General features: G+C 44.0%; 1 protein-coding gene across 2 annotated transcripts in view; it reads right to left on the bottom strand.

Moving 5' to 3' along the window:
- Positions 1–15,981, bottom strand: part of DPYSL3 (dihydropyrimidinase like 3) — a 264,655-nt gene that overhangs the window by 49,897 nt on the left and 198,777 nt on the right. For both annotated transcript variants that reach the window (XM_073620613.1, XM_073620614.1), the window contains exon 4: positions 14,715–14,879. In XM_073620613.1, coding sequence (XP_073476714.1) covers positions 14,715–14,879 — 165 coding nt within the window. The remainder of the gene's footprint in view (positions 1–14,714; positions 14,880–15,981) is intronic.

The raw sequence follows: 15,981 nt of genomic DNA, 5'->3' as shown, positions 1-15,981 counted from the left end.
GGAAACAGAAATGCTGGGCACCATGACAAGGAAAAACACAGGTTCATTCATCCAGAGCAGACTGGTACTGCGACCAAGGGGTTTGTCCTAATATCATAGAGTTTGAAATGGCTTCTGGGATAGCAGAGCCAAACAACTAGGAATACGTATCAAAACATCTGAGTAGTGCAATCTCTGGACCTCTAATCCCCAGAAAATAATCCCAGAAGCAGTGCCTGGAAATGCAAGGACAAATTTAAAGCAGATACTATTGGTGAACCTTATTTTTTCTTAAAAAAGAAAAAAAAAAAAATCACTTCAGATAAGCTACTTTCGGTAAGCAAAACATCTTTGTAAGTGGTATGGGGCCTATCTGAACAGGATGCTAAGGACATATGGAGAAGAAACTATGGTTTGGCATACTATCCTGCCCATCGTCTGGCTGCACAACAATAACTGTTATGTAATCCTTTAGAATTAAAATTAGGATAACGCTAATGTTCGCCTACAGGAGGAGTGAATTAACCTATTTTGCCTATTTTATAAGCATAGTGTTTGTCACAGTTATTTGTATAATGGAAAATGAAGAGTCAGAAGGCAGAATCAGAAGACTTTATAAAGGCTTTGCTACAGAGATCCTTTTTCAGTAAGGCTTCAATAAATTATTATTATTTAAAGTGAACATACTGTATGCCTTGCCCATGTAAGGCAAATCAACAGGTTTACTTTGAGGCCAATTTTGCAGCATCTCACTTTACTTTCGGTCCCCTGTTGCTCCGTTGCCGTCTGAGAGCAGGCAGGTTGAGGACTCTCCAACTACTTCTATGGGACAGAGCTGCGCACCAGTGCTATCACATGAAAGAAGGGGGTGATTTACATAGTCCACTTACAGGATGTACAGCTTATTTTTCTTCGCTCCTGGTGGAAAACAGGGTGGCAGGGGAGTGAAAAAAAAGGTATGTATATGCAGGAGGGAGGCCAGGCAACATGTATATTTGCCCTGCATGGGAAAAGCAAAGGATCACCTTACATGATCAATACACTTCCTATCAGAATTCCCAATATTTTATTAGCAGTACTGACCCTTACAAACAAATTCAAAGTTCTCATTGTATGGAGATCCAGTTTCAAAGTAGTGTATATGCCCACTTGCGTACTCCACAATTGTTGCACGTGTGCCAGATCACCATGGAGGATAATAGCAGGGGTAAGATTGAGATGGCCTTTACCCTCTATAGCCAAACCTGGTGCATCAATTCTACAGGACTCTGAAGCATCACAAAGAATCCATGTTCTATCCCTGGGCAGGCCAGGCAGTGAGAAATCCAATTTCTCTGTATTCTATGTTACGGTTTAGGAATGTAATGGGGAGGATCAGAAGCGGGGGGGGACAAATGGTTTCCAATAAAAGACTCTCTAACGCAACCAGTTAGATAATGTAGAAAAAAAATCGCTGCTCTCTACCCTTGTGATTAAAATCACTTGAAATAAGTCAAACTTTGGCAAAGGGTGTGTCAATGCAGTTTGTAATCAGATCTGCAGACCCACATGACTGTCAACTGAGAGCAGTGACTGTGTCTGTGCAGATACTATAGAAGTGGTGCTGCGCTAATCCTAGCATAAACAAAAATTCGAATAATGTAATGGTGCTGATCGGGGAGTAAAGAGAGAGGGTATCTTTAATTTAAGTGGTCAGCAACTTACACACGAAGAGATCGGGGTTTTGGACAAAGGTCTAAAATATGCACCTACCAAGAACCTTGATAAATTTCAGACGTATATTGGGATCCAGAAATTTGTGAGAAACTTAAATATCCAGAAATACATTTCGGGAAACCCTTTTAGACATAGATATGCAGATATTGTGAATGATGGCATTTTACACAGCACACTGAGGAACAAATCAGTTTTTAATCCACCTACAAAAGATAATAAACACATTGAGGTTTTTAAAAAAGTCGTTTTAGAAGAGATTAAAAATCTCAAGATCAAAAAGAAGGAAGAACCCAGTTTTATCAGAAGTGGTATTCGGAAACTGACGAAAAGGAGGGACATCGTTATCCGACCAGCGGACAAGGGAGGAGGAATCATTATCCTTTCAAAGGAGCAATATCACAACACTATGATGAATATGCTGGATGATGTCAACACTTACACTAAGCTACTCAGCAACCCCATGTTCAGGTGTAGAAAGGCACTCAAACAAGTTGTTTATTTAGGGGTAAAGAAAAACATACTTAATAAAAAAGAAGCTAGATTTCTAATCCCGGACTCTTGCCGTACACCAATTATCTACTCACTACCGAAAATCCATAAAAATAGGATAAATCCACCACCAAGGCCGATAGTAAACGGTATTGATTCACTTACTTCTAGGATGGGTCAATATATAGATGTCTTCCTGCAACCAGCCGTCCAAAGTACAAAGTCGTATCTCAGAGACACTAAACCAATTTTGCAAATCATAGAGAAGATCCCAAAAGAAGATAGGTCGTGGATTATGGCCCCTGCAGATGTGTCATCTTTATATACAGTGATTCCCCATTATCGAGCGTGTGAAGTCGCGAAATGGGGCCTGAGGAAATATACCAAATTACCATGCATGCAGAGGAAGTTTTTGATCAAATGCCTGGACTTCTGTCTAAAGAACAACTATTTCTGGTACAATAAGACGTACTATCACCAACAGACTGGAGTAGCCATGGGAGCAAAATTTGCCCCGAGTATAGCTGGTCTCTTCATGGCACAGTGGGAGGAAGAAAATATCTTCAATAATCGACCGGACGGACTGGTGATATATAAAAGATACATCGATGATATCTTTATACTATGGGAGGGTGATGCCAGTCAGCTGACGCAATTCTTTGAGAAATTGAATAGGAACGATAGGAATATCAAATTGTCCTGGGACATTAGTGAGAATAAAGTAATCTTCCTGGATCTAGAGATTATACAAGAAAATTCCACATTTAGCACACAGACGCACTTTAAAAATGTCGACAGGAATAGCTATCTTCCAATAGAAAGTTGTCACCATAAAAACTGGCTTTTTAACGTCCCAAAAGGTCAACTTATGCGGTTCAAAAGAAATTGTACCAATATAGAGACTTTTTTTAGAACAGGCTGAGAAGATCGGAGAGGGATTTACCTCAAAAGGCTATGATCGTCAATTCATTGATACTAAGATAATAGAAGTATCAGAGATGAACCGGAAAGAACTAATTGAAGAGAAGGTGACACAGAAACGTTCAATGGAAGGGGTACCATTAATCCTAGACTTTAGTGTACAACATAAGAAAATTGAAAGGATCATTAGACGCCACTGGCACATCCTGTTGGCAGATAAACAGCTACAAGATACCCTATCTAAGAACCCTAGGTTTATATGTAAGAGGGCACCAACGATCCGGGATATAGTGGTGAAAAACGTCATAGACCCACCTAAGAAGACCTTTTCCTTCTTCACTGGAAACTGATTTTTTCCATGTAAGAGATGCTTTGCATGTCTGAGAACCAAACGTCCAAATGAAAAGGTATTTAAATTTTCATCTACAAGTACGGGAGATACCTACGAGGTTAAAAACTTTATTTGCTGCAACACTGAAGGGGCAGTATATGCCTTGGAGTGCAGTTGCGGCCTCCAATACATTGGCCGCACTAAAAGGCCCCTCAAGGTGCGAATCAAAGAGCACGTTCAAAATATTATAAACGGTTATGACAAACATAGCGTGTCTAAACATTTTTTGTTATGTCATAATAGGGATCCCACCCACTTGAAGTTCTGGGGCATTGAACCATATATTAGACACTGGTGGGGGGGGGGGACACAAGGTGAGGACCCTGAGCCAGTTGGAATCCAGATGGATTTTCACTTTGGATACATTCTCGCCCAGGGGCTTGAATATCGAATCCGACCTCAATTGCTTCCTCAGTGATTTTTAATACTTTTTATATATTCTAACCCTGTTTTTAAGTTTTAATCTTTTAACTTCTTAAAGCCATTTCACATCTAATGCTTTACCTGATACTTGTTTAGCCTGTTTGACTTACCCGCAATTCATCTCTCATGCGGAACATACCATTGAGAGACCCAACATTCCAGCAATTAGATATGGTCTGGTTTCTTTTCAGATTACATATCAATGTTTGTTTATTTTACATTTGCCTTTTGTTTTTCATACAGTTTTTTTTTTTTTTTTTTGTGATTATTGTGTTTGTTATTTTTATTACTCTATCTATGCTTATTCTCAAGTCGATGGTATGGCCTCATGCCTATTATTATTATGTCAGCCAGCTATGTTCAGAGGTGGGCTTTCTCACCTCTGCGTGTGTTTTACCTGCTCTTGTCAGCATTAAGGCCTTTCCCTTCCGATCAGGTTTTTTCTTTAGTCCTCTTCTTTGCCCATACAGATCCCCATATACATTTTAGGTTTATATTCATTTATTTATTTTTAGTGTTTAACTAGTTCGAATTACTGCCTTTCTATAGGTGTTTTTAAAGGGGTTGTAAAGGTAATTATTTAAAAAAAAAAAAAAATAACAAACATGTTATACTTACCTTCACTGTGCAGCTCGTTCTGCACAGAGTGGCCCCGAACCTGGTCTTCTGGGGTCCCTCGGCGGCTGTTTCAGCTCCTCCCCGCAAGCATTAACCACCTTAATGCGAGCTCCCGCATGGTGGTGAGTGCTTGCGGGCGCGCTCCCGTGATACAGCCGGCGGCTATAGCCGCTCGCTGTATCACTCAGCCCCGCCCCCGGCGCGCCGCGTCATCGGATGTGATTGACAGCAGCGCGAGCCAATGGCTGCGCTGCTTTCAATCCATCCACTGCAGCCAATCAGCGACCAGGCTGAGCTGCAATGAAGATGACGAGAACGAGCAGCGAAGATTCGAGGCGTCAGGTAAGTAAAACGGGGGGCCTGGGGGCGGCGGTATTGTCAAAAGTTTTTTCACCTTAATGCATAGAATGCATTAAGGTGAAAAAATTTTTACCTTTACAACCCCTTTAATTATCCTGGCAAACTTGCAAATTCAGCAAAGGATGGCACTTTGTATGTATGTTTTTTCCTTTTCCTCCTCTGCTGACAGTCTAAGCATCTTAAACGTCTCAGCAAAACGTCTTTGATTATTAGCTACCAATAGTTAACTGACGTCACGATGCACCGCCCATAGTCCCATGTACGGCCGCACAGTTACACAGCGGATAATCAATACAATGGCCGCGCCTGCATACCTTCGGCAAGATGGCCGCTATGTTATCCTTCACGGGACTACAAGAAAATGGCCGCCCAGTAATGTGTATTAGATAGCTATTTAAAGACATTCCCTGTGCCTTCACTTATCCCCTGATAAGTCACGTGTGGTGTGACGTCACGCGTAGGGACGGGACAGGCACCTTATGCTGACTAAGGCTTACAAGCTCGCCGCTCGTGGGAGATAAGCCATTATTTTACTGCTGTTATGTGAGTACCCATGTTTTATGCTAATGAAATCAAGTTTTAGCCTGACAATATTACGCTATTTGGGACCTTCCTTCTTTCTATTTTCGTGCCCCCTGTACTACCTGAGGGATTAATGTTCCGGTATTAGGACCGCAAGGATAGAGGAGAAAAATAAAGGATGGTATTCCCAACACTGGTCTTATGCTGTTACCCCATTACCTTATGGTAAGGGGCCATTACTTACTAGTGTGTGTCCAAATACGAAGAGGAACACTATTTTATTTATTTGAGCACTTCACTGCAATTTGTGCATGCCAGGAAGCCGTTTTACTCTGTGAAGGAGGACTTGCATATGTTCACTCACTTTGATTGATTTGAAGATTATGCATTTTTAGTCACGTGGATTGTGTTTACTGCATGAGTCACTTTGATTTCTATGCTTGATGTGTGCATTCTACACATAGGATTCTACTGTTTACAGCATTTTGCACACTTTTTTTCTGATATTTTCACATTGCAATTTCCTGATATGGATATTTATTGATGGCGATTGTATATACTGTTTCTGCACTATGCACTTTTTTTAGTGATTGTCTTTTATGTAGAATTGGTCACATACTATCCAAAACTTTTTTAATATTGTTTTTATTGTTGATTTACGCCTGATCATATTTATTTAGCACTGCAGCTGATCAGCACCATCACTTTATTAGAATTTTTGTTTATACTAGGATTAGCGCAGCACCACTTCTATAGTACATTCATTGGTAAGCAGGGTCTGTGTGTACCCTATTCAGTGTAGGCAGCTTTTCCAGTAGCTTCGCTGAGACACACATGATAGCGCAGGAATAATCATATACATTGTGTCTGTGCAGATGCTGCATCCCAACTGACATGAAAGGGATTGCCTTCACAGGGATGCACGGACAAATATAGTGTATGCTATAGTAGGCCCGTGTGAACGAGGCCTTAAACTTCATTAAAAAAAGATCAGCTTAGGGGGGCGTGGCCGGCTGGAGACCTGAACAGACGTGCCCAGTGAGAGCTCCTGCTGTTTTGGGGAATAACTTCATCCTTTTCCCCCTAGCAGGAACGCCTCACCACTTTTACTAAACCGGGGGTCCCCCTGCACACTGAGGTGTCACCTGCGACCGCTGACACGTCGATCCCGAGAGCCGGCTGAATCTACTACAGGCCGCGGCTTCGGCCTTGACAAGGGGAGCGGCGGCCATATTGGTACACCCGGCCCGCACAGGCCGCATCCGGATCATCCTGGCCGCTCAACACTTAGCTCTCCCCCTACACGAACACCGGGACGGCTTAGCCTGGGACCGCTGACACGGCGGTCCCGTGTTCCGGCCGTTTTAACTACAGGCCGCGGCTTCGGCCTTGGCAGGGGGAGCGGCGGCCATATTGGTGCACCTGGCCTACACCCTGGCTACTCCGCACCTGGATCTATTCCACACAGACACCAGAGCAGCCCAGCCTACTGACCGAAGCCTGCATTCTCCCCCTGTGCCACTCCTGCATGCCAGCCTGTAGGACTACCATCACACACAGTAAGTGGCGGCCATCTTACTACACCTCAGTAGCTTCCTCATCTCTCCTGTGCTCAATCCAGGGCCAATCTAAACCCCAGGGTGCCCTGATATAGCAGACTGTGACCTCAGAAAGGGACTAAACTAATATTTACCCCCACTCGTGGGGTGGATTATAACACTAACCCTGGGGCCACGTGGAGCGGCCATCTTGCTTCACCCTGCTGCAGTGTATGCACTTGTTCCTTAACCCCTTTGCTCCTGGATCACTGTGTATCTACATTGTCACAAGAACTGCCCAGAGGACCCAGCTGCCACTTGTAACCCTTTTCCCAGCATAAATACTCCTTGACTGACAGTTTGCTACCTCGCCATAGTTCTGCAACACGTTTCCATCTCATACTGTGGTGCAAAAAACTAGCAGGGAACGCAGTCCTGGCTCCAGAGTCGCAGGTAGCGACCGTCCTATCCCCATACTAGATATCATGTTTCCTGGCTGACGATGGATGGCTGAAGAAATGGGCTACTGAGCTCTGTGCTCTCCCGACATTATCAGGCTGTGTTGCAAATTACCTACACCCGGAATCTCTATGTCATCCTCAAGCTCTCACTCCTCTGACTCCGCTGAGCTGCAGCAAGGTACAATCCAGCGCTACCTACTACGTACATCATCGCTCGACTCCCGCACGGGAAAGGACAAGCTGGCGGCCAGTCGCACCCCAGGCAAATCTAAACCTCCTTCTCTGGCTCACATGGACTCCTCAAAGTACAAGGACGCTACGGGTGAGCCCTCGGCCCCTTCAATGGCCGCTATGCCCCTTGACATCCCCTCCGAAGATGGCCCCGCGGAGCTATTTCCTCCGGCCTCGGGCGGATCAGCCGGCTCTGCGACTACAGCCCTTCTTTCTGCCTTTAGAGCGGACTTTGAATCCTGGGCGTCCAAGATGGAAGCCTCCCTCCATGTAGAACTACAAGCCCTCCAGCATCGGGTTTCAACGACAGAGAATGCTGTATCCGTTCTGGCTACTACCCAAGATGACCATACAGCTCGTATTGTGGCCCTCGAATCTGCAACCACGTCACTTTTATCCCGCTTGCGGCAACACCAACTCCGCATAGAGGACAGCGAAAACAGGAGCCGCAGGAACAACATTAGGATACAGGGAGTGCCGGAAGCAACCTCAGGTACTGATCTAAAACCCACTGTCGTTTCTATCCTCAACCAGGTCCTGGGCAGGGAAGTTACATCCCCTATTGAACTGGACAGAGTGCATAGAGTGGGAGGCATGGGGGGAGACCGCAGCGACCGCCCCCGCGATGTCCTATGCCGGGTCCATTACTATACCCTCAAGGAAGAGATTATGCGTAAGGCCTGGCGCTTAGGTCCTGTAGAATTAGATGGATCTACAGTACACCTCTATCCGGACCTCTCCCGCAACACCTTATACATGAGACGGGGGGTCCGCCCACTTTTGGATTTGATCCGTCAAGCAGGGGCTTCCTACACCTGGGGCCATCCATTCAGTATCAAGGTAACCCGAGACGACAACTGTAAGTTTGTTCTGTCGGACCCTGAACAACTTCCTGCCTTCTTCACCTTCCTTGCACAAGACCCTATCAGCATCCCGAACTGGCTAGACCCTCCAGAGGATCGTCAACGACTACAGGGCCCTCTCCCACAACGTCGCAGACGCTCAAGATCTAGATCTGCTTCTTTTGGTCCTAGAGCAAGACGTCCAACATCCCCGGAAGACTGATTTGGCTCCCCACGTGAGTCAACACTGTTACTTGTTCTACCTGTTCAATGTTTTACAATGGATCTACACCTTTCACTCCGCAGTTTCATTAAGGGACTGGTCCAGGTTTGCAATGATACTGTGTTTTCTCTGTACCCTCCTATGAACTCATACTAACTATACCACTCCATTTACAGGGATAGTATAGAAGTCTACTAAGCTCGGGAGGTGGGGCATTTGCTGTGTTGCCCTTAATGGGACAGTTACATTTAAAGAAGGGTGTAGATTAGACGGTGGTAATGTTACTGCTTTTTATGGCTACGTGGGAGCTCCATTCGACAGCTTTAAATGTACACTTATCCACACATGGACCATACCAAGACCAAATTGAATGCTATGAGCATCGTTTCCTTTCTCTGTTATCCAATTTTCCAGAACCCTATGATTCTTTTATTCGGGATGCGGCCTGGCCCGAGCGGAGCCCACCACTAAGTCTCTGGGGTGATACCTGTAACCAATGTGCCTTTCTAGTTCTTTGGGCCTGGGGACCCGCTGACTGACTTGGAGTCTTCCAGTAGATACCTTATTACCTGTTATGGGCTTCTTGGTCTCCTCTCAGTCCAGGGCCTAACTTATCCTACACCATAGAACTAGTTGAATTCCTTAATGTTACATCATTTAAATGTTTGTTATACATACTATTGCTTGTGATGATAGCTGACTGATTATGGGTGTTCAAGTGTTTTTTCAAACACTGATTAGATATATGCCATGTTCTTCTATAACCTAAAATATTAAGTATTCAATATACTATGATAGACGGGTGTAATACATATACGTTATATATGCCTGCTATGTTGTCGGGTTCACAACTCAGACCTCTCTAATCCGACCTCCCTCCCCAAATAGGTTTGGCACGATTTGTGCCTAGCACGTGATATTTCACGGAGTGTTTTGCTGCTGCGAACACATTAGATTTTGTTTTGAGACACCTTTCCCAGGTGTCTTCTAACTAGCCATTCTCCATTCCTCTTCCCCTTTTGCAACTACCTTCTCTTTTCCGTATCTTCCCCAAACCGCCTCCCCCTCTTTTTCTAGACTTTCAAATTCTTTTCTATTTCTTCGCTCCACCATGGCCTATATAGTGTTGTCTCACCCTCGACTAAAATTATGTTCATACAATGTAAATGGACTCAATGTTGCCTCTAAACGGGGACAAATTCTATATCAAATGCATAAATGTCAAGTTAATGTACTCCTCTTGCAGGAGACGCACTTTCAATCAGCCTCCACCCCTTGCTCTAACAGATATTTTAACAGATGGATCCATAGTACTAATCCATCCCAGAAAACTAAGGGAGTATCTGTAGCTTTTCACAAAAGCCTCCCCGTTGAATTGCTCGATCATCTCTCCGACCCTCAGGGAAGGTACGTCTTTGTGAAATTTTTGCTGTGGGGAGTTAAATTTATGATAGCTAATATATATTTGTCAAATGTTAACCAAGTTCCATCAGCTTTGCAGTATCTGAAGATCCTATCTGAATTCATGGAGGGCAAACTCATCCTCGGTGGAGATTTTAACACTCCCCTGGAGCCAACATTAGATTCCTCCACTTCAAGGTCACGTATCTCATTCCCCAAATTGAGGGCCCTGAAACGCGTACTATACGACTTACGCCTTGTAGACGTTTGGAGGGTATTATACCCCAAGACTCGTAACTACACACATTTTTCTCAGGTACACCAGACCTATAGTCGCATAGACTATCTATTGAGCGACCACAGTTGCCTAGACTGGTCTCCTGAGTGTGAAATAGATTCTATGATCTGGTCAGACCACTCCCCTATATACTTGACATTCTCGCTCCCCTCCTCACCTATCAAGGAGTGGACATGGCGCTTGAATGACTCATTGCTAGCTAACTCGGACTGTATTACACGTATCTCGGAAACAATCTCTAACTTTTTTGGGGACCACGCACAAGATACCACGTCGTTCCCCATCCAAAAGGAGGCACTGAAAGCAGTATTACGTGGAACCTTTATTCAATTAGGATCTCGCCTGAAAAAGGAACGCTCAGCCGCTATAGTGGATGCAATCCAGAAGCTCCGAAACCTGGAAACTGACCATAAGCGTTCCCCAACAACCGAAACGCTCACTGAGGTTTCCAAAGCCCGATTACATCTCAGAGGTCTATATGAGACATCTGCACGTACATTTGCGGACAAACTTGCTTTCCATCAATATAAATTCCAAGACAAGTGTGGCAGGTCACTGGCCCGCTCCCTGCACCCAAAAAAATCCTCTACCTTCATCCCCCATATCCAAGGACCGCATGGAGAATTAATCTCCTCACCTTCTAAGATTGCGCAGACATTCAGGGATTTTTATCAATCCCTATACAACATACCTGTGGCCCAATCGTCAGGCTCCCCCTCTACTACAGAGGAGCACAAGTCCTCTTATATCAGGGAAACTGCGCTCCACACTTTGGATGAGGACACCATTACCGAACTTGAAACACCTATAACAGCAGATGAAGTTGCGAAAGCCATTGCAAGTACACCAACTGGCAAGAGCCCAGGGCCGGACGGCTTTACCCCAAAGTTTTATAAATTATTTGCTCCCCTCCTTATTCCTTTCCTCACTAAATTATTCAATTCTGTATCAGAGGGCTCAGTGTTTTCCCCACAAACACTTGAGGCTCATATTTCCCTTATTCCAAAACCAGAGAAGGACCCGACTTTATGTACAAATTATAGGCCAATATCCTTGATTGGGGTGGATTTGAAGATTTTCGCTAAAGTATTAGCCAACAGGTTACAACCATTGTTGCCCAGTTTGTTCCACTTGGATCAAATAGGATTTGTGAATGGCCGAGAAGCAAGGGATAACACCATGAAAACCCTTCTTTTTTCAAACTATGCCCGAACCCACGATATTCCTTTATGCCTCTTAACAGTCGATGCAGAGAAGGCATTCGACCGAGTAGATTGGCAATTCCTTCGGTTATCTCTACAACAAATAGGACTGGGAGCCCACATGATCTCAAGGATAATGTCCCTATACTCCTCTCCATCCGCTAGGATAAGACTGAACGGTTCTTTGTCGTCGGCATTCTCTATCTCTAACGGGACACAACAGGGATGCCCCCTATCTCCCCTCCTGTATGTTCTCACCATGGAACATTTAGCCATTGCTTTGCGAAACAATCCCTCTGTGCACGGAATAACAGTCGGACCCATTCAAACTAAACTTGCTCTGTTTGCAGATGACCTTCTTCTATTTGTGACACGTCCACACTTGTCTTTAACCTCGGTGATATAGGAGTTCCAGAGATTCGGGGAAGTCAGTAACTTTAAGGTAAACTATAATAAATCGGAAATTCTCAATATTTCTCTGCAAAAGTCGGACCTACGCAGGCTTTCTACTGCCTTTTCCTTTAAAACAAGATCCACCTCCATCAGATACCTTGGTATTCAGATACCGGAGGATGTATCCCAACTCTTTTCCAAGAATTTTACCCCCTTACTTCTCAGAACTCAGGCCGATCTGTCTAACTACACATTTAAACGGCTCTCCTGGCTTGGTAGGGTGAACACCTTGAAAATGGATGTCCTTCCCCGGTTTTTGTACCTATTTCAGACAATCCCTATATACATACCTAACTCTATTTTCGGAAATTGCGCCAGCTGTTCTCTAAATTTATTTGGAATTCAGCCCGTCCTAGAATTAGATACAAAACGCTATCTCTTCCGAAAGCGAGAGGGGGAGCTGGAGCCCCGGACGCTTCATTGTACCATAAGGCAGCAATACTTACTCGCATATTGGATTGGTTCCATAACCATACGACTAAGCTCTGGGTTCACTTGGAAAGCCATATGAACTCCATTGATCTCTCAGCTCTTCCATGGACCACACCCGCAATTCGTAGGGGTTCACTCCCCCTCTGTGACCTCACCCACCAAACGATCCAAATTTGGGATCGCCTAAACTCTGGAGGTAACATATCCAATCCATCGGGACCTATGAGCCCCCTATTTGGGACCCCAGCCTTCCCACCGGCTATGCACGTGACAAGCTTTGGACCTTGGCGGAAAGAAGACCATAGGAGGCTTTCTCAGGTTCTCCGTACAGACCCCACTCTAATGCCAGATACTCCCCCCGAATTGCTTTCTAGATAACCTATGCAATGGCTTCAGAAACAACAACTGACTTCCTATATCCAAACCTTCCAATCAATACAAGATATTCTAGCTGAACCCACAGGATTCGAGGATATGCTCCTCCAAAACGATCCTCCAACACACGTGGTATCACAGCTTTATTCCCTTTTGTTGAATGCTCTTCACCCTGATCTCCCACCCTACACGAAGGCTTGGGAAAAAGATCTCCAACACTCCATCTCCCCCATTGACTGGCAAAAATGCTTTATTCTAACACACAAGCTCTCCCTAGCCACTAAAACTCAAGAAAAGGGGTTTAAACTGGTGACGAGGCGGTATAGATGCCCTTCGACAATACATCACTTCAACTTGACAAACCCAGATACTTGTTGGCGATGTTTAAACTCCAGGGGCACCATGCTCCACATTTGGTGGGAATGCCCACCCATACAAAAATTCTGGCAACACATCTTCCTACTATACTGCAGGCTGATGGCGACGGCTCTCTCTCCTTTACCCGAGATAGCTCTCTTGTCCATGCTCCCGGGCACGCTCAAATCCATTAAAAAAGATGTATTACGCCATTTCTTGGCTGCTGCTAGAATGGTGATCCCAAGATATTGGAAGTCGAGAACTGTACCTTCCCTGGGGGAGTGGGCTACTGAGGTGGACCGCATCAGGGACCTTGAACGCCTGTTGGCTGAGGAATCTAATAAAGACAACCAGTTCTCTCTTACGTGAACTTCGTGGTCCATGTTCCGATACTCATCGGACTTCATCCCCTGGGCAGAGGGCAACCTGGACGGTACCGCCCCATGACCATGCTGGAGCGACTCCTGTTCCTAACCTTTCTGTTTCTCTACTTTCCCCCTAATCCTTCTCCTTTTCATATCAATGTACTCCGTAAAATCCAGATGCAGAATACGACCCGCACAAGCTAATCCTATACAACATAACAGGTTCCTGGAATAAGTTGATTGTAAAAACACACAAAGTTTACATGTAATCCCCTCCCGTATATGGTGAGGGCTCTTTGGTTATCCTTGTTTTTTCCTTGTGATCTGCACACATAACGTACTACAATATGTATCCTGCGAATACACTGGATCTATTGTTATCAACACTACTACTACTAATGATGTATATGTGAAGTACATTTTCTTGTATGCTTTTTTTCAATAAAATAAGATTGAATTAAAAAAGATCAGCTTTAAGTTCATGTATTTTCAATACAAGACAAAGGATTTTCAGAGCAAAAACTTTTTAGCTATAAAGACAGCACAGCAGAGATGCTTCCTTTGAGGCAAGACTGATCCATTTGAAGCTTCAGACCAATAAGGAACACATTATTGATTAATTTATTAGCAAGCAAACTGGCAGATTTGAGGTATTATAAAACTAAAACTTTTTTAAGTATTAGCCATAATAGAGAAGGGTACAATCTATGTGTTTAGAGCTGCTGGAGCCCTACGTAGGAGATTCGCCCTCTCTGATTCCTAGGGAACATTGTCAGTGGGACAGAAAGCTAAATCTCATATTTACCCTACAAAAAAGAAGAAAATATTCTATAAAAGATTCTATTACAAATAGTTGGGATAGAGGGATAGGAACCATGTAGAGAGATTGGGAGGAAAGAGGTTGCAAACCAAGTTCAGTGAACTAGGCCAATAATCAGGATGGCTTCACTGTAACAGCTGGACTGGAATGTCCCCAAAACCTGTATGCTTTCATGTTTAAAATGTCAAGAACGGAAGAATTGAAAATGTTTGATCGAGAAGAACAATAAATGCATTTGTATAATGCATATATATTAAAACACACAGCAGAGAAAAAGTACAATATGTAGTACGACACCTTTTTGCTTGATGAGGTTTTCCACTTCTTGCCTGACACTGTCATTCCAATGAGTGATGTCAACGTGCAGAGAGTAGTCACAGCAGGCTTTCCCATCAGCCCACTCTCTCCACTTCTCAAAGGCTTCAGTCAAGCTGGACTCGGGCTCTGGGATAACATGGTCAACTACGAATAAAACATGCATAAATTATTCTCAAATGCACTTCAACAGTATATTAAAATGAATCTATAAGAAAACAGCTCAAAAGCTGAAAAACATACAGGATTACGGTTTTACCTGTCAAAGAATTAGTAATTCTGTAAAGCGAATTTCATGGTTTACACAGCTTAGCTTTTATTTTTCTCATTTTTACTTAATGGTCTCTATAGCTTTATACATTAGTTGATTATATTATGATGAAGAAATTCTGCTATACAGTGGCTCTTTACTTTGTGATACTATGCCTAAGAAGATTATTATTATTATTATACAGGATTTACATAGTGCCAACAGTTTACGCAGCGCTTTACAATATAAAAGGGAGACAATACAGTTATAATACAATAAAATACAAGAGGATTAAGAGGGCCCTGCTCAGAAAAGCTTACAATCTAATAGGGTGGGGCAGGTGGTACAAAAGGTTGTAACTGTGGGGAATGAGCTGTTGGAAGTGGTAGGAGATTAGTTGGAGACGTGATAGGCTTTCCTGAAGAGGTGAATTTTCAGGGATCGCCTGAAGGTAACAAGAGTAGGGGATAGCCGGACAGGTTGAGGTAGCGAGTTCCAGAGGATGGGAGAGGCTCTGGAGAAATCTTGGAGACGAGCATGGGAGGAGGAGATGAGAGAGCTTGATAGCAGGAGGTCTAGAGAAGAGCGGAGATGATGATTTGAGTGATATTTGGAGACAAGATTGGTGATGTAGCTCAGGGCAGAGTTGTGAATGGCTTTGTATGTTGTGGTTAGTATTTTGAATATACTTCGCTGGGTGATTGGGAGCCAGTGTAGGGATTGGAGGAGAGGGTTGGCAGACACTTAGCGGTTGGTAAGGTGTATAAGTCTGGCAGTAGCATTCATGATAGACTGAAGAGGGGATAGCCTATGGAGAGGCAGGCTAATGAGAAGGGAGTTGCAATAGTCAAGGCGAAAGATAACAAGGGAGTGAATGAGGAGCTTGGTGGTTTCATTTGTTAAAAAGGGGCGAATTTCAGAGATGTTACGGAGGTGAATTCTACAAACTAGATGAAGATGACGATAGGAACACACAAAGACAGAAAAGAACAACCTCTG

Source organism: Aquarana catesbeiana, linkage group LG03, assembly GCF_042186555.1.
Source record: "Aquarana catesbeiana isolate 2022-GZ linkage group LG03, ASM4218655v1, whole genome shotgun sequence".
NCBI classification, from domain to species: domain Eukaryota; kingdom Metazoa; phylum Chordata; class Amphibia; order Anura; family Ranidae; genus Aquarana; species Aquarana catesbeiana.
Note: the sequence above shows the minus strand (reverse complement) of the source record. Positions and strands in the feature narration are given on the sequence as shown.